This window comes from Strix aluco, chromosome 4 (assembly GCF_031877795.1).
Source record: "Strix aluco isolate bStrAlu1 chromosome 4, bStrAlu1.hap1, whole genome shotgun sequence".
In the NCBI taxonomy this organism is placed as follows: domain Eukaryota; kingdom Metazoa; phylum Chordata; class Aves; order Strigiformes; family Strigidae; genus Strix; species Strix aluco.
In genome coordinates, this window is record NC_133934.1 from 14988186 (window position 1) to 15014979 (window position 26794).

At 38.1% G+C, this 26794-nt stretch overlaps 1 protein-coding gene across 3 annotated transcripts in view; it reads right to left on the reverse strand.

Moving 5' to 3' along the window:
- The window catches only part of SLC2A9 (solute carrier family 2 member 9), a 108600-nt gene that overhangs the window by 11279 nt on the left and 70527 nt on the right, over positions 1-26794 (reverse strand). For 2 of the 3 annotated variants that reach the window (XM_074822130.1, XM_074822131.1), the window contains exon 11: positions 11839-11966. The exons of the other annotated variant lie outside the window; for it this stretch is intronic. In XM_074822130.1, coding sequence (XP_074678231.1) covers positions 11839-11966 — 128 coding nt within the window. The remainder of the gene's footprint in view (positions 1-11838; positions 11967-26794) is intronic. 3 annotated transcript variants of the gene reach the window in all.

Sequence of the window (26794 nt, forward strand, 5' to 3'; positions counted from 1 at the left end):
GAGGGGAAAAATTCCTGCAGTCCTCAGGGGCTGTATGTAGGCTTGCCGAGATGAAAAAGAGGTTCCTCATAAACGAACCTCATTTAAGTCATTTCTTTTTCCTAGGAAACCATAGCAGCAATTCAGTTCTTTGTCATTTCGATAGGGAACACATAATTTTCTAGTACAACCGTGCAGACAGATTTGAAGACCTCCATCGATCACTTCCCCAGCACTTCTACTGATTTCAAAACTCTCTTTCCTTGCTGCACACGTGTAGCCCCACAGAGTCAAAGGCAAAAGTCAAACCCCAGCTGGGAGTAAAATGAGCTTTCCACTTAGTGGTCCTGTAATCGTAACCGGGTGTTGCTCTGTGATCCCTGATTATTGGAAACATTTGTATTAGGAAGAAAGCAGAAGATGAGTTGTTCTGGAAAATTACTGATGGGATAGAGAGGGAACCAGAGGAGCAGTAAAGATGCAGTTGGTCTCTGCAGGGCAGAAAGGTGAAAAGGAGAGCTCTGGGTGGTCAGTTTTGGTTGCAGAGATGGAGCAACCAGGCAGAGGTATCCCCCCAATAAAGCACTCATCAGACTGAAGGCCAGTTGAATGAGGATGGCACAGGGTCTAGCAAAGAAGGGTACAAAACAGAAGCAAACATAAGCTTTGCCAGCCGCTACCACCATAACCCAGGGAGAGGGAGGATATGCATGGCGCAATGGGGTGAACAACAGGCAAAGGTAACACAAGAGATGTTTACAGAACCAAGTATGAAACCCCAAGAATATTCATGAAGGATAAAAATGACTTATTTCCTTATTTCCTCTCTGGCTAACATCTGCTTCCAGTGTTACTGGGAAAGGAAAGCATGTTATTCCACAATGTAGTTTAGTGTATCCATGCTAAAATTCCCATTTCAATAAAATACATAGCAATTTAAGTATTTCTTGAATATGCACGGAAAATATACCATGACTTTGACACCAAAAAACCCCTGCACAGTCTTCTAGAAAGAGAAAGTATTATGACAGAAAACTTCTGGAGAAATCTGCTATGTTGTCCTACAGTATAATACTAATTTATCATGTAGTCTTTAAGTGCCTTATAACAACCTAATGGAACAAACTGAAACATGAAATAAGAATGCATCAGCATGTAATGAAAATAACGTCATAAAATTAATTGCTTATTACTAATGCTTAGTAATTCTTTGTATTTACACAATGCATTACAAAAAATAAACAGCACCTTTTTCTAAATAACATGTAATTTAAGGCCCTGCTACACCATCGGATTACAGAAGTCTGTCCCTGCAAACTTACTGTTACTGAAGGGCAACAGCTTAACACATGCCTATTCTATGGCACCAGAGGGTTTCAAGCCTTTTAGATTGTGCTTTTTTGCTGCTGTTTGTTGTCCCCTCTGTCTGCTTCAGCTCATTGCACCTATTTCCACATATATTTACACTCTGATTTCTGATTTACCAAGTGTCCCTGTTCCCCACTCTAACACCTCCTCAGCATACCAATTTCTACCAGCTATCACTCACTCTTTAAAACAGATTTTTGAACTGCAAGCTCCAGCAAAATCAGGCACGGCCTCAGATTTTGTTTTCAGCAACATAAAACAGAATATCTAAAGAGGTGGTGCCAAACAATATCCACAAATAACAATTTTGAGTTTGGCTAAATTAATAAGGGTGTGCCTGTATCCATTTGTGTATGTACACATTTACAAGATTTGGGGTTTGTTCATCTGAGTGCTTTGGAAATAGTTTCTGTTTATACATGTGCCTGTGAGAAAGAGAAAGCAGAAGGCTTATGGACAAGCAAGCTTATTTGTTTTCTATGTTCTTTAGCCATTCATTATTCTTCTGTTTGAGAAGTTCTTCATTAAATCAAGGACTGGAATAAATATCCTGTGGGATGATGAACTCCTCATGGTTTGTGAGTGACTTAGAGGAACTTCCCTGCCTGAAATACATTCACATGAACTCCTCAGCCAACAATTAAAAATTTATCAAGCCCGCCAGTCTGTTTTATTCAACAGAAGATTAAACAAACAAAAATTTGCAAGAAATAAAGTATCTGATGGCTGAAGGATGAAATTTGTTAAATTTAAAACAGAAATAGATGCAATTTTGAATGCATCAATACCTTATTGAGAAATATGAAATCCACTGGAAACATTCAGTGGTAACTGAGTCCTGTACACGTGAGACACACTCTTATGCAATTAGGAAATACTAATGCAGAAGTAAGTAATATTTGATGGCTTGTACCTTAAACCAGACAAGAATATATAGGTTCCTCTGGACATATTTGTTGTGTTTTTCTTTTTTTGTAATGAGTCACTACTGCCAGAGGGAAAATGATCTGTTTCTGCTCATTATCCATAAAAGAAGAATATATTAAATAGTAATAAGCTTACAGAAGGATGACTAATATAACCTTGAAGGCCTTCAGGTTAGAGATTCCTCAAATTTCCATGAATGCTTGATTCTTGCAAGGTTTTCTTCACAAGGTTTTCTCTGATATGTTAGAGAAGTTTAACACGTTCTAATCCTTTTAAACTGAATAAAATAGTGATCTTTTCTCCCTCCTCAATTGTTCACAGTAAGCCTTTCCTTTCTCAAATCTTTTCTCCAGATGGAATATTTTTAGGTTTGCTTTCTTTCACTCCAAGTTCATTGCAATTTTTGTTGTTCTTCCTCTTAATCTTTCTGCATTTTTCAAGATAATTTACCCCAAAGCATCATTACAGTATTCCCACTATGCTGTCACCATTTCCAAGGAGAGGAGTAATTGCAGTTGTCTTCTACTATTTTTTGGAGTTTGGATTCTCCTGCCATCACAACCTGCAACAGCCCTCTTGCAGCGACACTGATGTATCACAGTAACAAAAGTAAAAAAGCTTAAAAGATCCTTAAAGGAGCCACATGCTGTGTGTACACTTAATGAGAGACACTTCCTGCTCTGAAGGCTTTAAAATGTCAATGAACTCATAGAAAACCAGGAGCACAGATGCCACCCCGTCTATTCCCATTACTAAGGCAGCCTCAGTTCTTGAAAAACATCTGTCTGCCTGTCTTTTATAGATTTCCAGTAATGGACAAGCTACAATTTCTCCACACATCATTACACAGCTACACTATCCTCATGATTAAAAGGTTTCTTAATATCCTTCTTGATGCAGTTATCTGAAAATATAACATGCATTCTCTCTGCTTCATCACCATTCTTGCTGGTGAAATCAGTGAACAGAAACAGGCCTGGACTCAAGATAAATAAAGAACAGGGAAGCAACTGCAAGTGGGTCTGGCATGCCTGGAAACTTTCTAAACTAAACTGTCTATCAAAGCATCTCCCTACTACAGCTGTTATCTGAACTAAATCTTTACAATGCTATTAGTGCAGAGGACCTTGTGCTGGACTGCATTAAATGTGAACTTCACATTCACTGTAGTAATCAATAACAGAATCAATTAATTCCAACGGAGTTTGATAAAAAAGGTTTTATTATGCTTCATGAGGGTTGCAGAAGCATGAAGAGCAAGGCTCTGCTCCTATCTAACAGGCAGCAAAAGCCACCTGGAATGGGGACACATGCAGCTGAGGAGGTGGAGTCTCTGACTGCTATCATGGTGCAGACAGTAATAAAACAGCATCCCCTTTTTAAAAATACATACTAACAGTCTCTTACGTGTTTTATTCCTTCTGTATAACCACAACTAAAAGGAGTATCCCACCACCACTGCCACCACCTGACTTTCTGAATGTGTGGTCTCATCTACCATTGAGTACTTTGTGCTTGTCTTTCAGATTAAGGCATGGTATCAGCATCTAGCAGCTCTGCTCTTGGTTAGGTTAATAAAATTCCTAAGGACATACACTACTGATCAGTAAACACTACTACCAGTGAAGCTGGGTCCAAGTACCCTGATGAAAGTGAAACACAGCTTCCAGATGAGCAGGGATGCAAATCTAAATTGCACACATTTCAAGACTCTTCTGTGAGAAGAGGTTTAGGTGCAAATGCAAGCCCAGTCTGTTTTGGGGTGTGGGTAAGCAGGGAGAGAAAAAGCATCATCGCTGGAGATTGGTAATGCTAATATAGAAAGGGAAATACAGGCACTAATATTGTTCCTAATGTGTCCATATTTAGTAATCAAGCAGCTCTGTGCAGGAAAATAGCTTTGCATGTTTTCCAGACTAAAACACCCTTCCCACTGACAGTGATGAAGATGCTCTTAACTGACTTTGACCTTAAAGAATACTTCTTGTGTCTACTATTCCAGCATGCATGCTTTCATAGCGTGGAGTCACTGTCCAGGAAAGAAAGTTAAGATTTGATATCTGTCAGGCTCTACGTGTTGGAACAATAGTCAGCAAACTTCAGCCACATAATCTATTACCTTGGGAAAAACAGAAGCCACATAAACACTGCTATAATTAGTCTAATTTTAAAAGGCCTGCAAGTGAAAGTCTAGATTAAAACCGCACATTGCTAGGAAGAAAGCCCACAGAGCACAAAGAAGAGACCTTCAAAATTCTCCTTTATGCTGCTTATGAACAAGTACGGTTTTGCTCCCCACATAAAAACCTCATTTCTTTTTTTAAATCTCTTTGTGAATTCTAGTAAAAGACTAATTGATGTCATGTATTAAGCTTCTTAGCAACCTGGAGGGTTTATAAAATACCTACAATGTAATTATTGAAAAGAATGCTTCGGTCTAACCACACAAATGAATGTATTACACATATTGAAATACCTGGAATTCCTCAGTAAAACTTACATATTCACAAAAATAACAACAAATTAAAAATATGTATGTTCTTTCCTTAGCACTTCCATTGGCTATAATAAATTATGGAATGACGTACTAATTATTCTGCTAGTGCTATCCATCCTAGTCAGCTGATTTAACCTGAAAATCTGACATCTTCAGGTTTGTTATCCTGAGCTGTGATTTAGTTACATATAGTTGTTAAGATTAGAACAGAGACAGAACTGAGGCATTTAAAGAGGAAACGCTTTGTGATGAGGAAGACCTTCATGTAAAGTATGTCTTGGTGAAGATGGCTTCCTGCTCCCCTAGCTGGGGACAGTGCTAGTTTTAGCCCCAGCATGAAAAGGTCTTCACAATGGCTACTCCTACAGGAAATAACTAGCATCATCGACACTCGTGCTCTCATCAAAATGGCATTAGTATTTTTCTCAGGAAGAAACTAAAGAAACTGGTTGCTTCCCACTGATTTCTGCTGACCATTAATATCACTGATCCATAATGCATAAGGTAGGAAGCGTCCCAGTGTGGATCTGTGTATTGGAAAGAACCATTTGGCTGCTGCTTTCTTATTCTGAAACATGAGAGAGCTTGCAATGCAAAAGTCTCTACTTCACTGTTACAAATATTTTGCACTCTGATATGCACACAAAGTTCACAAAATTCACATTATACAAGAACTTAAAATGGTCCTATTTTGATTTTGTTTTTCTTCTATACATCTAACTGTACAATCTCCCTTTTCTCTCAAGATGATCAGCGATTTTGAGAGAAAAGGGAGATTGTACAGTTAGATGTATATATGTCCCATAGACTCTCATAGAGTCATTTGCCCACAGACCCTGATTAATTTTCTAAATATAGTTTCACAGAGGAAGAGTAGAACAGATTCACCTGTTAACATTTATTAAGACAGAGTGAAACATTTGTCATGATTTACCCTATAAAATACACTGATGAGTAGCAGGAAGTCTCAATTGCTTTTCCAACTTTTTAGCATGTTTTATTCCAACTCAGGCTTGACAGTGAATAATATTCAATTTTTAAAACTGAGATTAAAACTGTTCTCAGAAAACAGCCAAATTCTGGTCACATTTTAGCTACCATCGGTTTTGATTACTGAGTCCTCTGAATTTAAACACAAACTAACATAGAAGTACCAAATCTTGGAGGCTTTTAAGACACAACCGGACAAGGTCCTAAGAAACTTGGTCTGATCTCACAGCTGATGCTCTCTGAGCAGGAGGCTGGACTAGAGACCCCATGGGGTCCCTTCCGGTAGGAATGATTCCATAATTAAATCCACAATTGCCTAAAACTTTCAATCCAAAGACTTTTTTGGTTTGTTATGTCTGCTCACTTGAGACATAAAATAGTATCCCCATTCCCAATGGATGAGGTGAATAAATGATGAAATGGTTTGTGTGGATGACTACAGATGCTCACTCTCAACACGCTTTCTGAACACACAAAAAAAAGGTAAATTGATTACTCATAGGTTTGCACACTGAGCATAAACTCTTTTCAACTATCAGCAAACACTTAAGTCTGTTTTATGATACTCTATTTGCTCCAGGTTTACAGCTAGCTTAGCATTTACTTAGAAGGAAACCACAAAAAGAACCTGTCTTATAGTCCCAGAACCTAAACCCTTAGGAAACAGAACTTACACTAGCAACACATGGAGAAGGTGACTAATCCTCTGAGCTTGCCATGTCACATTCATATGTTGAAATACTCTGTCTATATCATAAAGCAAACAGAAGTCATTTCCATCAATGCATACTATTTTAAAACAAGTACGTGAATTTTATCAGTGGGGACAACACCTAACACTTCTTCTCAAGAAGACAGACAACAAACTGTCTACAAGCGAATTTCAAACCACATTCATGCTCCCACTGCAAGCTCAACTGTGACACAACTTATGTGCCACATAAAGATTATGCTTGGGTGATCAGTACACAAGATGTCCATGATGGAAATACTTATTTTATATCTCAAGAAACTGCATTATTTGGAGGTCTCAGGAGAACTGCTAGCCTTTGGAAGACTTGATTTAATCTCTTTTTCATTTTCTAAAATAATTTAATATATTAGTCATATTTTCAAAGACTGATATGTAACGAACATATCAAAAAGACCAGTTGTGTTTTTATATGCCTTCTCAGCGAGAAAGTGCTTTAAAACATTTTTCAGAGGATATTAGTCACAAAAGGAATAATGGATGGTTTGTAACACTGCGCATCAAAACTGCAATATAGGGCTGAAGTACGAATCAATATGATTTATTATGATTGTGAGACAAGCCCTGCTGCTGCCTTGAATTATCTACAGCAACTGAATCATCACAAAAAGCAAACAAGGGAGAAAGATCTGGTGTTTGAGGGAGTTCAGCTGAGTTGGGTCTCCACCCAGCCAGCTATTGAATGCTTTCTGTGAGATGCTGAACCTGGAGCATTTCTGCTGAGATTTCAGCAACATTGCTGAAAATCAGATAAATTTTGTAATTTGGATTAAGAACTTACAGGAGTCTATCTTTAAAACTTTTGGCCATATAGTGTGTATAGTGTGGCATTTAGTGTAGTAATTTCATTTATGTGGAGGAACACACTACAAAACCATGCATTTTTTTTCTTTTCTCTTTTTTTTTTGCTTTTTAAATTTGAATCATTTATGTAAACTTTTTAATAAAAGAAAAGGTTTATAAATCTTTTAGGAAAGTGAAAAAATTAGACACGAACAAGCAAAATGCTATTATTTCCACCTCTACATATTGAAACAATGAAAAATGTAACAAACAACAGAAAACAGACATGATTTGAACAGCCAGTATTGGATATTTTAGGTTCAGATCTTTCAAAGGCAGATGAATGCACATTGATAGCTTTACGAATGCAAGCTGCCTTTAAATCAAATGCCGGAATTAAGCATTTGCATAAGGCTCTCTAAGAACAAGGACACAACATACCTGTTTAGATATGACAATATATTCAATAAGCTTTTCATCAGCTCAGACAAATTTTGAACCTTTCTAAATGGCAAACTCATTTTGGTTAGCTCACAAAAATTTAAGATTCAAATCCAATCACAGCGCATCAAGACTATAATCAAGTGCATCAAGAGTATATAATAAAAAGGGAAAATGAAAAGTGTTAAAATTGTGATTATTTCAGATAAAGCATTTTAATTCCTTCCACGTCACACAAGCACTATTGTGACTTCCCCAAATGGGTAAATTACTTCTTTACTATGACATGGTTGATTCAATGGCTCCATTCTGAAGAGAAGCTCCCAGCACCACTGCTCACAGGGTGTGAAGCAGAAGGTTGCTTATGGACTGCTATGATCTTCTGACATGCAAGTGCCAGGCAAAAGCATGAGATACGCAAGTTAGAGGAGAGGGCAGAGGGCTGAAGTGTTTACTCAACTACTCCAAACGCTCATGAATGGGTATTTCGAGGGAATGAAAATTTGGAGATTTGGCACCCAAATAACAGAGCATTGCAACCTTGCTTTAGCACCTGTAGAAGCACTGAAATTCTTTGAAAGGAGGGGTCACCAAATCTTGATGCTCTGGTCTATCAGCTTATTAAAGCTGTTTTTGTCTCTTAACATCTCCTTGTTCAGAAAAGCCTCATGCCTTCATTCTCAAGTGACAGCAATGGGAAAGAGACACTGTTGAGCTTCACTCAAGGTGACATGTTTGATATTTCATAAGCTCAAGCTCTATGTTAAACACAAGTCTGAAATGTCTTCATACCTAAAACAAGATCTTTTATAATTTCTCTGTATGTTGCAAGATCACATGCAATAATACTTTTTCAATTACTCTGTTTTGCACTAAAAAAAGATTTTTTAAAATGTACATTTTTTTGACACGTACAATCAGACACGTCCTAGGAATCACACAACATGAAATGTACTTGTGAATTCAATATAGTATCGGTTGCCATTTTAACCTCAGTTCCGATCCTTCACACAAATGAATTTCTCAAATAGGCAGTGATGAGGGCTGGAACAGTAGCCATATTTAAATTTTGTTTTAATGTGTCAAAGCTTGATTTGTATACTAGCTTTTCAATCTCATCCATACATTTTAATGTATGACTCAAGCCTGTGTTTTATTCTATTATATGTATCTACAGATGGTTGAGGGGAAAAAATATAGGCATTCAAACTAGTTAATTGGTGACATTTGGAGAACTAACTACTGTTGATTTTTTGAGTACCTCTAAAGTTAACATATTTGTTTCCCAAACATTTGGGATAATTTTGTAGAAGCAAACCAATGATCAAAAAGTGGCCTCTGTTTCTCAAGCTATCAGGTTAGCGTTTAGATACACAGAAGGGATTAGGCATTCGTTCTGTGAAGGCATTTTAAAGATTTTTTTCCCGTTTTAGACTTATAAAAATGAGCTGAGAAGAGGCTATTACCTTTCTGTAAAGGAACAGGTGACTCACAAACTGAATTTTGAGAATAAGGTTGACTGAAATATGAAAGAAGTGAAAGTTAGGGAAAGAGGAGATGTTATAGTTTGATCTTGTGAAAAAGCTTTAAAAATCAAAGTCTGAGTAACATTGCTTTCATCTCTAGGTGCAAACTCTAAGACTTTTCTCTTTATTACTTTTTAAAGAAGAGAAAACCAAAAGTCCTGCGAGGTGGAAATATAATTTACCTTCATTGAAAATAAACTGGTAATTTTGTAATCACACAATGGGAAATTTTTATGACACAAAATTATAAATGCCCCAAGGCTACAGCAAACTTCATATGGATGCATACTAAATCACTCAAAAAGCTTTAATATGCATACAAAAAGTTAGAGAACGTAGTTTGACTTCTTGTTTGAATTAACTGAGGACCTTTTTAAACAGTTCAACCAGGTGATCTGTCAGGTAGGACAAGAAGAGGAGAGCCCTGAGTTGCATGAATTCAGATCCGACAGACAGCCAGAGCTCAGGTAACTCCTCAGTTTTGTGCAGGAGGCAGACACTGCAATTTTTGAGAAACATGATTATTCCTTAAATGTCTTTGGATAATTTAAAAATGTAACAAATAAAAGTATTCTGATTTTACACCCCTACATTTGAGACCTTGTTCCCTGCCACCTGCCCAGCTGCCACAGAGGAAGGTGGTGGGTCTGCTACTGCCTGGCCAGCCGGGGTGGAAGGCAATGTGTAACACTGCTTAAACAGTCAGTGCCCATCTTCTTGGAGAAACAGCTATTAAATCCCACAGAAGCATCTGCTTGCTGTATGAACTCATGGCTGCCTCCTGGACCATACTGATGCTGATGACTAAGGTTAGGTTTTCAAAAACACAAGGGAATTGGCTAATTCTTTCCATCATTCAGTAGATGTTCTAATGACCTCAGTGGAAAAAGAATTATGTGTCTACCTGCTTTTGAAAATCTCACCTTAAATGTCTAAGCTGGCAAGTCCTTCATCGTGAAACTGGTGAAAAACACACATTAATTTCAGTAAGCATTAAAACAAGCTCTTAAGACTTATAGCTCTGAGCAGTCTAATTGAAGTTAATATTAGTAGAAGTGCAGAGTTTGGAAGGATGACAGCCTTTGACTTTTGAAGGTGATCCAAGCAATCAAAATGACTAGAGATTTTTTTCCTTTTAGAAGAATTTTAAATTAAGTGTCAAACTCAAATCAAGGGTCAGACTTTATAAGGCTTTCAAGTTCTCCCATAAACTATCTCATACAGGTAATTTTTAACAGTACTACTTAGTAAAAGCAGTTCTACTTGTCAAATGAAAATGAATATACGAAGTCTTACAATATGATATAATTTTACAGTATCTGCAAATACTGTTATGCATATGGTATTGCAGTATCATATAATTTTAAGTTGTAAGAAGGCACAAACAGCAGTAACACCTCCTTGCCTGTTATTCAAATCTCTTACTCTGCAATGATTTGAAGAATAATCCAAAAATCTCTCTCCTGGGTGTTAGAACCCGCAAGCAGCCTGGAGGGCTTGCTCCCCCCGTGCCCTTCCCCTGTTCCTAGTATCTTCCTCTGTGCATTTTAAAAAAAACAATTAGGACTTCTTTATTTTGTCGTGTAGTTGTAAGCCTGATTCTTAAAGAGTTTGGACATGGTCAGCCAGGGGACTGATCAGCTGTCCTTCAGCTCCTGAGACAGAGAATCAGCTCCTGTGTGAGCTCCAGAGACTGCAGACGGTCCCTGGGAGAGGTTCATGGTCAGGAAAAGGACCTCAGTGTGGCTTTGAATGAGAAGCTGCTTGAAGCCTCTTTGCCATACAACAACAGATCAACAGTGATGAAGTGTTCTTAGGAATCAGAGAGGAAAAATGCTGTTCTATGTTGAACTTTGAATTTTATTTTTAAATTTTTTTAAATAACAATTTTTTTTTTAAGAAAATAAACTTATGTCGTTAAAATAAAACCACCAGTTATCAGAGAGCTCTTGATGAAACTGGCCTCTGTCCTCCATGCGACTACTTCAGTCAAGCAAACAAAGCAATCCACTAACAGCAAAGCTTATGGGAGCCTAGGGAAGGCTGGGACAGGAACAAATTCATCCATGCAGTAACTAGGCTGCAGCAAGAAGTAACCAGCTGAAGATGATAAAAGCCTGACAGGAGGGACCAAAAAAAAGAGAGCCATGAAGCCAAGCTTAGATGAAGGAGCACAGAGCACCTATCCCCTAATGAGACTAGTAAAGATTCTCAAAGAAAAGGGTATGCAGAAGATGGGTAGCCTGAAGGCTGAAAAAAGGCAGTGACAATCACCATCATGACTGTGAACTCCAGACACAGCCATCAGACTGTGGCTAAAGCACTCCCATGGGGAATTTGCCATATAGGGTTGTCCATGATTACAGTAATTTCTCTCCTGCAGCACAATTTTTGCCGAGACATTCAAACAAGGAGACATGTGGGTAGTACAATTGAACTGTATCACAAACACGGTGGTAATTTCATCTACTTCAATAAAAAGACATTTATTATTACCTGAAATTTTTATTCAAACATCATATGTCACACTATACCAACTATATCATAGTATATCAATTATCAAGAATGTTCCGTACCTGAATGAAAGGGAAGAGCAGTCCAACTGCAAAGTTGGAGAGCCAGTTGACTGTCCCAGCTATCATGAATGCGGCCGGCCTCTGTGACTGCTGGAAAAACTCTCCAGTGAGGACAAATGGAATCCCACCTGAAACGGGGTCCAACAAGTCAGTGGTTTTAGTAAACTTCCTCTGTCAACAGCTGTTTCACTTACAAAGATGAGCATGCTTTGTGTTGCACACTCAGCGACTAGCACTGCTCTACAGCTCTCTGCTCAGGTGTATGCAGGGGCTTCTGAGCCAGTAAAACATGATTTGTCAAAATTATACTTTAGAAAAATGACACATCTCTCTTTCATGCCACTGCACCTCCTGTTTTACATCCTTTCAGTGATGGCAAGCAGGTAACAGAGCACTGAAACAGTTTCCGGAGTACCACATGATGAACCACTTATTAAAAATAGGAATGTTTCTACAAATGCTTGAAATTCTGAAAATTCAGAAATACTCCAAAATACTTTTAGACCTTAACAGTTGGAAAGATGGCTCCAAAGAGGTTAAACAGTATTTTTTAATAAATATTGTCCACTTTATTTCAGCAATAAAAAAGGCAAAACATTTGCTTCTCTATGAGCACACTTTTCATTGATGCTTATTTAATACACTCCCTTACTAGATATACTGCTGGCACTTCTGGCAAGGTCTATTTCTCCCATCAGCCAAGGACTGTGACCTCCGTAATAACAAGCTCAGTTAAATACCACATTTGTCACCCATGTTTCCTTCCACTTAGGCAGTGGACTATTTTGTACAGCACTGGCATACTGCTGGCCTGACAATAACCCCCAGGGAATAGCTGTCTAGTAGCTGAAAGTCTCAATTTATGATCTTCATTCCAATAGGATATTTCAATATAAATATTTCTATTTTTATAGAATAAAACATGGATTGCATTTGCTGATTGGTTACATATTTCAGTTAATGTTGCACATTAGACATGCATCTACTTGCAGAATTATTTCATCAGTTTGGAGAACTGTAAACCTAGTAACATCAGTCAGGTGCTACCAATTTCTACCTCTAAGTCTTCATGTGTGCCAGTATTATCTGCCTCACCACTTAGCTTTGTAGGCAAGATCCATGTACACACATACTATGTAAGCCCTTTCTCTATTTTAAGCATTTTAACAAGTTAGTGTGAACAATCAAAAATACACTAATAGGCACACTTCCTTTCAAAAACCTCTATAACAATCCTGACTTCCAAAAGATGTATCAATTAATATAAAAACACCACCAAAGACTTATCCATCCACCAGATCTTCTCCTTGTATGTCTCTGCTTGATCTATGTGCTTATCTTTTGCACTACCCTTACTCTTGGGCAGTTGTGAGCACATCTTCAAGTGCTTTATAGCGATGCACTGTCATGTAGCCCTTTGTATTCAACAGCACCAGAAGCTGTCCTATGCGTGGTATGAGATAGGAACTTGTAAACATGTAATAGGACATAGAGATGACACATGGCATCAGATATTCCTCCATTCCAGATCTTTCAAATGAAGAGACCATGAATGTGTGCATAAAAGAAAGGCAATGTGATGCAGCAAACAGCTATATACATTAGTAGGCATCACTCTCCATCACCAGCTAATGTGACTTTGTAAGAACATATCTACAGTGGTAGCAAAGGCTTCAACTGAACTTTCGGTCCCAAAGACTGCCAGTATAAATTACACCAAAAAAAGTATAGAGCAAATAAACTTATTTACTCCTACTTTATACAGGAAACTGAGATATGGAGAGTTTAGGCCATCCAACTGCAGCTTAGTGTTTTTCTACAAGCCATATGTAGTATCTGAATTCTGTGACTGAAAAAGTGACCTCTCCCAATAGCACTTTGAACACTTAGAATAAGCAGCTGATCATGCATAACTTAAGGAAATTTGAGCAACATGTGGTCTTTCAATCCTTGGTGGCTTCCAGTGCCTATTGTTTCATACACTTGGGATTTGGATTCAATCCTAAAATATAGCAGGCAAAAGAAAAATCACATCTGTTCTGTCAGCATCTGTTTTAGGTCTCAAATGCCATGCGAGGCAGTGGTTTGCCAGAGCACTTGCCCATTGAAGAGAGGAACTGAAGGACTGGAAACACAGAAATCATCTAAGATGATTTATTTATGATCATTTATTCTGTCATGCCTTTGCTGTAGGACAATCTACAGAGGTGTTGCTGTTCTTGTCAGTATAATACAAAATGCTGTTTGAGACCCATTTGGGAAAATACACATTGTACAAGAGAGGAAAAAAAGCCAGAGGCAAAAAAAAGAAAAAAAAAAAAGTACAAAAGGACAGAAACACATCAGAAAGCATAAATGTTATGGAAATAAAAATGCACAGACACTATCCTGGAAAAAGGTTCCTTGAAATTCAAATGTAATTTCTAGATACATGTTAATTATCACTAAAATTTATTATTAGTCACACTTGCCAAAAAAAGCTCTTAATTAATCAATTAATCTAGTGATCATAAAAATAGTATTTTGTGAAGTCTAAAAAAAAAAAAAGAAATTAGCAGCTCCTCTGAGCTTTCAAATGTTCTGTAGAGGAATGGGGAAGGTGGTACAGACAGACCTCTAGACTTTCTTGTAGCATAGACAAGCATCTCTATAGCATCACAAAACAGAAAAAGTCAGTTTCCGTAGAGGGATGACTTAAAAATTATATGGAGGAATCAAGGAACCTGAAAAGCAATAGGTGAGTTATGCGAAAGACAGACCAGGTCTAGAAACATGAGAAACCAAATGAAGCCAGGTCACTGCTGTATATCACTGTATGTGTGGAAGAGCAAAGTCTCGACCTTCCTAGGTTGCCTACCAATAGCGATACCACTGTAAAGAACACACTTACACAACTGAGTGAAGTGAAAAAGAAATCTGGACAAGCCAAAGGAAAAACATAAAGCCTTAAGACACAAACAGTGAAGGCACCTGACATCAGCTGAACCTATAGCCCGAGGAGTGCACCCTCAGACATTTTAAGATGTCAGAGGTGTGCTCAAGGACCCCTTCTTTCCTGGAACTTGGTTTCTTTGAGATAGAAATCTGGGTGCATGGGGTTGAAGGAAGCTGTCGCATTCCTTGACTAGGTCTGTTGGATCTGGGCTGCAGAGATCAGATCACAATATTATGGCATCTCACCGACCATTCCTTTCAGAGTCAGTCTCCTTGCAAGGTCCTATGATCACTAGGTCAGATGGGTCCATACTGGCCTGCATTCAAACATGGATGTTTGGAAACCACAGCCAAAAGCAACCCAACCAAACCACTGTATTTTTTGAAACAGTCTTTAAACATTTTGTCATGGGTTTTGCAACTTTAATATGTGTTTGAATGTGGGTGAAATCATTTCACCAAAAAACTAGCTGATGTTCTTTCTCATGGGGGATGAACCTGGCATTAGCATTTCCCCTGGAAGGCTTCCCACACAATTTTCAGTGAAACAGCTTTATTTCAGCTCTGATCATAAAAACAAAAACATATATTAGGATTTCCTGTAGCAGTTTTTCAGCAAGGTAACTTCTGAACATGAATTTAAAGAGGTAATGCGTTGACTACAATAATTATAGTGATTTATTTCTAATACTTTGTTCTTTTCAGCATTGCAGTAAACATAACGCAAGAAGCTCTTCACATACTGCAGTGCCATTAAAGAAAGACTGTTATAGCTGTTAGCATGCTACACCTATTGGAAACTACAGATCATTTATTGCAGGACTTGTGTATCAATGGGCTGTGTAATGAAACTAGACCACGTGACACAATTAGACATGCAATACTACTTCTACATCTGTGTATTTTATTAATTTCCCTCTGTAATTAATCCAGTTACACTTAGAATCACTGTCATCTGCTGGTAAACATCCAGAATCTCAACCCAATAGTCTTTTATGCATGAAACTGGAATACTAGAACAGAAATAAAATTCTTGGTATACATGCTATAGATTTTCAAATATATATTTAAATTTGCACAAGTATTAACGTGTTTTCTTATGAAAAATGAAGTACACATATTTACTGTTTTGTTCAGTGAGCAGCTACAAATAAATACTGCTTAGCAGAAGTTACTCAGTTCAGTACAAAAATCTGAATACAGAAACATGAAAAAGGAAGGAAGGCCTTATTCTATTTTATCTAGTACTTAACTGGGAGTTGAAGTCATGGCTATATATATGATTTATGAAATGAGACTGTTAAAAGAATAAATGTCTAATACAAATCAGAGAGATATATTACATTGGCAAGTTGCCTCTAAAGGCAATGGAAACTTTGTGCCCTAAGAAGTCACTCCCTGAGCCCGCAGCTCATCTTTCTATACACACTCAAGACAAAACTCTGTGTGTTCAGGCAGAGGCTCCATGGCCAGCCGTAGGGTTGCCAGCCCCACCAGGGAGACCACTGGTGGCCACGCAGCCTAGGGGCCTCCTGCACAACTCAGAACTCCAAATTCTGCCCATACAGGAGGAAGTCTGGAAATCCTGAGAGCCCTGATTAGGGCAAGAGTTCCCAGACTTTCCAACTCCATGCTTCAAGAGAAGGAGTCTTCAAAGTGAGATGTTTTGAGAAAACAGACAAGTACTTTGGAACAACGTTCTGTTTTTGGAAAAAAAAAAAGTCTGTGCAGCTCTAGACAAGATCAAGTAAAACAGCTTTAGACTTCAAGGCAAGGCACGTAGAGAAGACTGATATACCTAATAGGGTTGGGAGATAAAGTACCGTCTCAATGAAAGGCTTCAATATTTGCAATTCAAGGGGCAAAGACAACTCTAGAGGGAAGATGTGGGAGAGAAGCAATGGAAGATCATGAAAGAAAACTGTTGGAAAAACAACTCAATATTCTTCATTGAGAGAGCAAAAGGCTTTTAGTTTCTACCCAGACCTACACTATATTAAAAAAACCCAAACCAAACAAAAAACCCCAACCAACCAACACCTCCCCCCAAAATAACCACCAAACCCCATGGGAAAATATACTGCAGGACTACTTCCAGTGAGGGATGCAATGCAACTACTGAGTTTCTTTCATCTCTATGGGTCTACAGATAGAATAAGAATTTTGCAAAATACATATCTCAGTCTTTAAAGAGGTGTTCTGTAACCTGTCAGGTTATTTGAACCTGTACATCATATTTGATAGAATAATACCCCACCAAACATTACATAGTCAGGTATGATGGCTGTATTGCCCAGATAATCCCGTTGAGAGAACTGGGAGCAGAACATGATAGGGGTCTACTGAGTCACAGCTTCAGGCTACAGACTGCTGTCTGTTTCCAGCTCTTCTCCATAGGAGAATGGCTGATCTCATCCACCACAGATTAAGCAAAAACAGGCACTTTGCTTGTATAAAATAGCACAGTTCATTAACCACATTAATTTGTACCATTTTAAAGGCATGGAATTTTCCGCCTTAGATTAAAGGCCACTTGAATAAGGAACATTAAAAGCCAAGTCAGTTTATGGCAAACCAAAAGTACAAACTAACACCAAATCAGAAAACATAAATAATACAAAACCTGGCAAAACCCAATAATATAATTAGCACCTATAGCTATTAACAGGCTAGTTTTTAGTACAGTATTGTGTAGAAAGGTTTTCTGCCCTGATTAGCTGGCCTTTGGTTTAGCACCCACAAAATCTCTCACTCCAACGGCATACAGAAAGCCAGTTCTAGAGGTATTCTAAAATTTGTTGGTGCAAGGTAACCCATATCATTCAGGGTAAATAAACAAACTCAGCAATGGTGCAGAACAAAAATACTGACATACTCTGTTGTAACATCATTAGTTAAAATTCTAATTCTTAGTTCTCAGGTAATTTACACTAACATGGTTGACAAACAACAACAAGGCTGTTAGCTAATGAGGAAACCACACAGTATTCTTTCTACATCCATTTAGGCAACTATTTCTAAAGCAGATATTCCATATAAATTTATAATGCAAAAGATGTAAGAATACCCTTATCTGAACCACCCGATAATTTCTTCTTCAGTGAAATTCTCCCCCTCTTGAATAATAATTAGTGCATTTTCCTACAATTTTTAGTTCCATAAGGCAGTGCTCTCAAGCAGAGTTTCATGAGCAGTTGTTTACTAATTTTTCTCTGAAAATTTGTTTAATGAATGCAAAATACTTACTACATAACTGATGAACCCCAATAATTTCAGTACTTTTAAGATACCGTGCTTTACACAAGTTATAATAACTCCTTTTAAATACAGCTGTTTCCTTGAAGCCTGAATAGTATCTTCACTCTTTAACAGCTTTTCCTTTTTTGCTTTTTTTATTGTAATAGAAACCAGCAGTCCAGACATAGGCCATTCAGCCAACTGCTGTACAAATCCAATGCATCTTTTTTTCTGATGTTTTGGTAACACTTTCAATCTGGTGGGGTACTTTGTGATTATTTTTTTTTGCTACTGTTGTTGTTCGATTTTTTTTTGTGTGTTGGCTTTTGTGCTGGGTTTGTGTGGTGGGTTTCTGGTAGCAGGAGAGGGGGCTACAGTGGTGGCTCCCTGTGAGACGCTTCTCAAAAGCTCCCCCAGCTCCAAGTCAGACCCATCTCTGGCTGAGGCTGGGCCCATTAGCAATGGTGGCTGTGCCTCTGTGATAACATATTTAAGAAGGGGAATCTGAGAGGGGGTGGACGACTTGTGAGGAGGAGTTACAGGGACACCTATGTGAACACCGAGGTCACTGGAAGGAGGAGGAAAGGGGAGGTGTGCCCGAGCAGAGAGAGCCCCCCCTGTATCCCATGGTGAGATGGCAGGGCCGCCCTCCCTGTCACCCATGGAGGTGACCAGAGGAGCAGAGATGTGCCTGTGGCCTGTGGAGGACCCCTGGGACCTTCAGCCCCTGCTGTTGTAGTTTGGCACTGGGGGGACTGCAACATGAGGGAGTGACCCAAGCCAGAGCATCTTGAGAAGAATGCATCCTGTGGGGAGGACTCATGATGGAAAGTTTGTGGAAGACTGACTCCCCTGAGAGGGATGCCACGTGGAGTAGGGGAGTGCTTCCGCCTCTCTTGGAAGAAGAAACAGCAAACTGACTGCACGCCCCATCCCCTGCGCCGCTGGCGTTGAGGAGGTAGAGATATCGGTAACAAAACTGAGCCTGGGAAGAAGGGAGAGGTGGGGGGAGGTGTTTTTTAAGATATGGTAACGATTCTCACTGTCCCATTCTGACTATTAAGTGTTGTTGTTTAGTGTTTTGAATTGATGTCCTTTTTCTTCCCCTAACGACCCTGTCTTTTGCCTGTGACCATAACGGATGAGCCACCCCTCCTGTCCTTATCTTGATTCCTGAGCCTTTTGATTCATTTTTCTCCTTCCCAGTGCTGGGGGGGAAGGGGTGAGCGAACAGCTTGGTGGCATTCAGTTGCCCTCTGGGCTCAAACCATGACAGCCTGGGTTTTTTTTGTTTGGTTTTTTTTTTTGTTTGTTTGTTTGTTTGTTTTGGTTTTTTTTTATGTAAAACCTGAATATCAATATTGAATCTCTATTGTAGTACTTAGCAATATTTCTTTTTGCTTCACCATTATAATTCTGCATAACTACTAAAGAATAAAATACTATTAAAAAATACACTCAACTTTTAACTACATGCAAATATTCTTTTAAACATTTCTGCTATATTTTCAAACTCACTTTATCATATCAGAACCCTAATTACAGCCTGACTTTCTGTTCTTCTATTTGAATGTGAAGAAAAAATTTCTTTACTGAGCTGTGACTAAGAGTCTTTATGATATAATTAATTTTATAATTTTTCTCACTAACAATGATGATCAGAGACTGATTAACATCACTTCTGTTAATATTACATTACTGAAAACAATGATCTCGATGATGAGAGTGTTTTTACTTTAATAAAAGAACAGAAGTGTCCCTTACATTTTCATCCACTATACAGATGGCAATATCATGGAAATACCTGAATTAAAGACTCGCAACTGTGTTCAGTCCTAGGTAAATGAAATATTCATATAGTCACATGACTATGACTGGACTGAAAACAGAAAAAAACCCAACCTCTATCTAGTCTAGGCTTATTATTTCTACAATAATCTACTGAAAGAAATATAAAGTCACCAGACATGATTTCCCTGTCGGGAATTCAGGTTGACAGCCCATTAGCACAAAATGCTGCTGGTTGTAAACCTATGCAAGCTAAAATAGTCTTGAAAACTCAGTGTGGCATGTCAGGCTTTCCTCATGAAATATCTTAACAAACAAGTTAATCATAGTAGCAGTGCACAATTATGTCATTGTATAGCTGCATTCATCCTGAAGGACCCCAAGAGTAAAAATAGTGGACCAAATTTTCAGAGAAGCTGGGACAGAAGAGTCTCTCCCTGTCCTCCTCCTCCTGTTTAAGATGGGTAACAGACCATGTCTTCACTGTTTATGATTTCTGGTAACTGTTGAAGTCTTTAGGACACAGGGCCTCAAATGCCAGTAATTAAAGAATTTGGCTGCAGCTCCAGGATGGTAGACAGGGTATGGAGAACAGTAGACGCAGAACTAATGAATGCAGGACAAGAAAAAATTTTATTTTCCTTACTGTGGCAGATAACCAAAATAGATATAGCAAATAGCAGTATCTGATTGCTACCAAACAGAAAGGAAAATTAAGAGAGAATCAGAAGATGCCCTTTGACTAGAAGTACCAGCTTGAAGAAAGACAGTAATAGCGTTGCTGCAATGAAAGATATAAACCTTCTTGCTGATGAAATCCAGAATTAAGTCGCCAAAACCAGAACTGTTACCAAAAAAGTGAAGTTTCTGGAGTAGGACAGATAACAGCTGGAGATTGAAAGGAAACAACTGCTTACTTGGTCAAATTGACACCATCAGACTACCCTTGTTCATGCAATTGTTTTTCTCGCCTATTTTTTTCCATTGAAAGTCTCTTACTGCTGTTTATTTAGCTTTCTATGTAGTAGGCTATCAAGAAACACTGTCTAGACCCTAGAGCAACTTTCATTGCAACATAAAACTAGTAAACATTTGCATTTAAATGCTATCCGTGGAGCTTAACCAAAAATAGATGAGATGAACTTAGAACTTTGCTGTGTATTGTGCCAGGGCACAAGGAAAATAAAATATTTTTATTGTCTTACATTCATTAGTGCTACATCTACTGTTCTATATATTTGTTTGCACTTTTGTAAGTATAAATATTTTATACCAATTCACAGAAGAAACAGTATATTTTTCTACTAGGCTTTCTATATCCAGTCCCCATTAATCTGAACAATGTACTTAAGTCACACAGCTTTTGAATAAATCAATTTTTCACAGTTACATGAAGCTCTAAAACACATGGGTGCATTTTTCTAGCGGTACATCAGTACATTTCTTAAGTGTTGGAGTTGCGAGCCATCAGCAAGTAATTAATAATCCTTCAGGAAAACATTCGAGTTCAGGTAAGAGGAGTGCTCTCAAGTGTCAAAGCTTTTGAAAGCTTCAATTAAGATAATTTGTAAAATCTGTTGTTAAAGGGATAAAATTCGCAAGTTTTCCTGCTGCTAAGAACTCTATGTGTCATCTCCAGCAATGCTGTTATTCAACAGATACAGTTACCTTTCAAATACTAGGGGTTCATTTTTTCTTTAGAACTTCCACTAATTATAAAGAATTGGTATCACTTCTGTAACGGAACTGTTAAAAAGCTACATGTTTACTCTATGCTGCTCTTCAAAGACAGAAGCATTCAAATAAAACATAAAACAGGTATTAATCACAAAGTATATGTTGAATGACACTGTATTTAATATATTAAAGGGGCATGTTATCTTTCTCCCCCCCCCAAAATTCAATGAAGATGCAGCCAGATTGAAAGCAATTCTAGTTTTATTTCTTAACAGTTCAAAGCCTCAGGTTGTTCACTGAAAGGCAACCAAAAGAGAAATTCTCATGTGGAGCCCTTAAACTTCCCAGCCTTTCATCTCCTTGACTTAGTAGAAGTAGTTGCAAATACTCCTCCCTCCAAGTGTAGGCAGGAGCTTTTTCCGTTGCTAGAGAAAACCAGAAAAGGAAAGGTAAATCCGATCTCCTGCCGCTGTGCTTCACAGCCCACATAAATTAAAGCAATGGCATTAATATGGCAGCCCGTGATGGCTGGCAGCTTAAAATGCCAACCCTAAGGCTACTTGTGTGGGATGGGTGGCCGTCTGCAGCAATGGAGTGGCACAACAGGGCAGGGGATGGGGCTAGAGATCCCTCAGCAAATCATCCACTGAGACTGGTCCCTACTGCATAATAATTATATATCTCTGGGTTATTATGAGTTCCTGAACTGAATTCTAACTCACATTTGGAATATTTAACTTCTTTCAGTGCAGCACATTTTAAATCTACTGTTGTGCCCACAAAAGCCTTACAACTATCAAACCAAACCTCTTCTTAAACAGGCAGGAAAACTAAAGGTTATTTCTGCACTAATACTCTCTGTATCTGATGCAGGAACTATTTGACATTACCAAAGGAGGCTTATCTGCTGAAAAGATTGTAATGGCTTCTAATTTACAGAATAAAAGTTGTTTTGAAAATTAACCTCAACTTTCAAATCTACCACTTTTTAATTGAACATACAGCAACACGGGTTTATTCATTTCTTTTTAACATCATACACTTTTCTAGTACAAAGAGAAGTTTTATCCCACTCAAGCAAGCTCCAAACTCTTTCTCAAAGTGGACTAAAAGAATACCTGTGGGAAGTCACGAGCATTAGAAATTCTTACATCCCACTCTAAGTGGAGAAGCTAAACCAACATCACACAAAGCTTCTGTAAATGCCTATTTCAGGCAATAATACTGATGCTGCCTTTCATTTCAGTACTTTTATGTCTACATGTGTGCTATCACACCTTTGTTTGTGCTTCACATCCAAGACAAGATTTTTTTTTTTTCTCTTCCTGGATGGCATTTCAGACTGAACAAACCTCATGACTTTCAAAGTGACCCTTTTATCACAACTGCTCTGCTGTCAATACAGCTGCACATTGGCATTCAGAGTAAGAGCACAGACTGATTTAAACTTTAAATACCAAAATATCTTTGATACACCTCAGGGCACAGCAATGATTTCCTCTGATCTTTCCCTTGTTTACTTCATAATGTCAATTTAACAAATGCTGAATATACCATTATCATGTTTCTACTATATCCGTATTCAGCTGTGCTAGGAGACTTCACTCACATTCCGTAAATCATGACAAGTATTATAAAACTCAATTATAAGACAAAACTCTCAGAGACAAAAAGCGAAACATTTTTCTGAAATGGTCTGGTTTGTCGATGTTCCTTAGCTGTGTCTGAAAATGGAATTGCTATAAAAAGCAACAGTCAAAAAAACGAAGATCTCACTACCACAAATTCCATTAGAGTGCAAATTTTACTGATTTCCCTTTTCTGTGATAAGAGCGTGACTGGAAACATACCACTGATCTGATTTTGGCATCTTTATGCGTACTGAATAGGAACTGAGTAGAAACTGAAGCAAAATCCCACAGATTCATGTTTGAGCCTATTCACACTAAACTCAGACTTACACAAACTCCACTGAAGTCAGCAGGACTTCTGAAGGGAAGTGCTATTCATCCACAGAAATACCTACAGGATTTAGGACTGGAATAACTACTTCTAAGACGTTACACAGCGTAAGATTATAAAGTCAAGATGCCCTGAAGCCACTGTGTAAGGATTAACCAAACTCCTGCTTTTTTCTCAGTATAGCACCACTGATTTAAAAATAGCAGCTATTGATGTAAATTAAGTCAGGGGCTGCATGCTCTATGTAATGACCAGCTAGAAAAACCCCTCTGAGAACATGCTCATCTTCACAGACATGGGCTTTTTGACAAATAGAAGCAAAGAAAGACTTTACTCAGAGGATCAAGCATCTTAAGTGAGATGGAACCCAGGATCAGATTGGATCATCTGGTTCAAATCCAATCTTCAGCTGTTTCAGGCAGTATTTAATTTATAAAACACATTTGTTTAGTTTCTCCTTTCACTGTTTCCACTGAGAAGCTGATACAGAACTCAGCTCCTCTAGTGGCTATGAGTTTTCTTCCAATTTCTATTCTAAATTTATTCATGGCTAGCTAGCACTTAAGTTTGGGTTTTTGTTATTTTCTGCAGCAACATTTGCCTTCAGTTTATTCTCCCTTCTCAGTGTTATTTTCCCATGTATTTAGAAACAGAAATCATATTCTCAGTCTTTGATAGTCACTATAAAGTTATTCTGTACCTTTTCATATAAAAATCTATTTTCTTCACCTTCAGAGTAGCCCTTCTTTGCAGCCTTCCTGTGCTAACTGCTGCATGAGCAGTTTTGTGCTCCAACATTCAGCTCTACAGTCATCATAACAAAAATGATGACATGACACACGACAACACAATGAATATTTTTCACATTACCATACAGAGAGACAATGCATGACAGCATGATGCATTAGGTCTCTAAGAAAATGTGTAAAAGAATATGCATAGAGTGTTAATATAAAACAATCTTTCATATTACTTAGATAAAATATAAACAACTATGGAGAAGTCTTTCCATGTGATACTTCCAGATATCATTCATATATTCTCCCTTAGCTAACTGGCATTTTCAGATATCCTTAAATACTCACCCCGTTCCTGAGTTTCTAAGCCCCTGTTTCTCTCCAATTACATGCAGCTATACATGTCCTATTACTAGAAATAGGGAAAATGTGAAAGAGGAAGTGAGATTTCAATGAAATCACTAATCTCAAACTTGAAGTGCCACCAAAATAACACAAATGTCCAGCACAAAGATGGCTTGAGTTAACATGATCAGGCAATGGATATAAAAGCAACTCCTCAGATTTCTGGAACTTCCCCTAGTGTTACTGATTGTTGTAATAAAAGCTGACTTTTTTCCTTCCAGAGGACTCCAAAGAACTCCTGGGGAATATCTGATGGAAGAAGGAACGTTACTGCATGCCTGCCTGTGCAAACGTGTGGCTGACCTCCCTCCCAGCTACAGTGGTTGAAGGGCAACACACTTTGTGCTACACAAACACCTTCTACAGATCTTACTGCAACAACAGGGTCTCGGGTTATTTGTATTTATTCCCAATGGTAAAGTAAGTCCAGTGCTCCCTTTAATTTGAAAGAGACAATACTTTTTCAGTTTCTGAAGGAAGATGATAAAGGAAGGATTACTTCAAAGCCGGGTATATAATTAAAACAGGCCACCTCCTCACACTCTTTCATTTAAAGACAGGCATCATACCTAACCTCCCCCACCAGGGTTTCCTTTCCCTTCTCTACAGTATTGCCTTCTCCATTTATCAAGACTGGATAGAAGGTGTTACACTTAAACGGAATATTCTTTTAAGGAAGAAATATCAATAAATCTCTTCATACAAAGATAATGCATGGAAATGTGCTTTATGCCAAGTTTCCAAAGTTCTCAAGGTCTGGCTGATTTTTGTCACACTTATTTCTATTGGAAGGTTTATCTGGAAGTCCATGCCAACATTGCTGTAATCCCCAATTAATCAGTTGATTGTTCTTTTTCCTCACATGTTCCACCATCTGGGGTGAACCTCTTGACACATGGCAGAAAAGCCATTCTCTGGTTCAGAGAATGAACATTTAATTGTTTTATACAAATTGGAAAAGCATCAAAAACAAAGACTGCAAGCCCCTCATCCCAAAATACATGACAGACTCCCTGACAGGTGGGGTCACATCCCTGCAGGCAAATAAGGAAACTGGATTGCACACTTTCTGGGTCTTTGTTTTTGTTGTTGTTTTTCTGCTTTGTTCTGGTTTTTTTTTTAAACTAGTTGGCTGGTAGATAAAAGGGGCCAATCTCCAGCAGGTTTATAAAATGTATCTCAAATCACCCAATGCACACATATACATATAAATATTTTTCAATTCACTCAGCGAAATCAAAAATCATTTGTTTGCATGGCAACTGTTGCAAAGGTACAATGGGTGAACTGGGAATTCAAGTAAACAGATAAAAATAAGCAGAACCTACACTTTTTCTGTTTAAGTCAGATTTTAGTGTGGTTTTCCAGAAAGAGACATTGATTCTGCAAGCACAGTTCAACATGCCAGTGGTCAGTGTCCACAGAGAGGCAGCCACAAAGGTTTAATTGCAAAGTGGGGATAACTGCTTTTAGTTTTTCCTTCTTCCTTAAATAATATCTAAGACAAAGTTAAAGAAGGAAGACATTTCCCATGGGAATGCCCATCTATCACTATGCAAATTTCCAAGGAGCTGGACACTATTTAGGCATTCAGTAAAGGCATTCCAAATCAATGCATTTGCTCATGATGCCTAACCTGAACAGCACAAATGCTTTGTTGAGATACTGAAAATGTTCTTTTACTATTTTTCTTTTATTTGCTTTCTCTAATGATTTTGGTTTTTTGCTTGTTGTCTCCTTAGCAGTCAGAACCAATCCCCTCAGTCCTTTCTATTTACTCTTTGCCGGATGACAATTCTTCAGTTGAAACGTATCCTACATTTATTTCAGGTCAAATGTGTGACCAAGAAAAACATTTCCATGAAGCTTCTTCATTTTTCTTGAAGTGAAAACTGTGAAATTATTTACTAACATGTTCCCATAATCAAAAGTAACATTGGAAAGCAGTATGTTTCTCTGCAACCAAATACCTTCACTTGTGTATAAATAACCAAACAGGCGCAATGAAGCAACTGTCTGGAACAGCATGGCTCCCTAATCTGTAAAACAGTAAGCAATTTTTGAAGGGTATTTTTTTCAGATCATAGACTGACTATATTGAACATAAGGGTCCCTTGAATTTTTAGCAAGTGAAAGCTTTCTGCTGTTTGTCTTTTGATAAAAATGATGAAGTACCAAATCACATGGATGCCTGAACGTACCTGTTGTTAGCATTA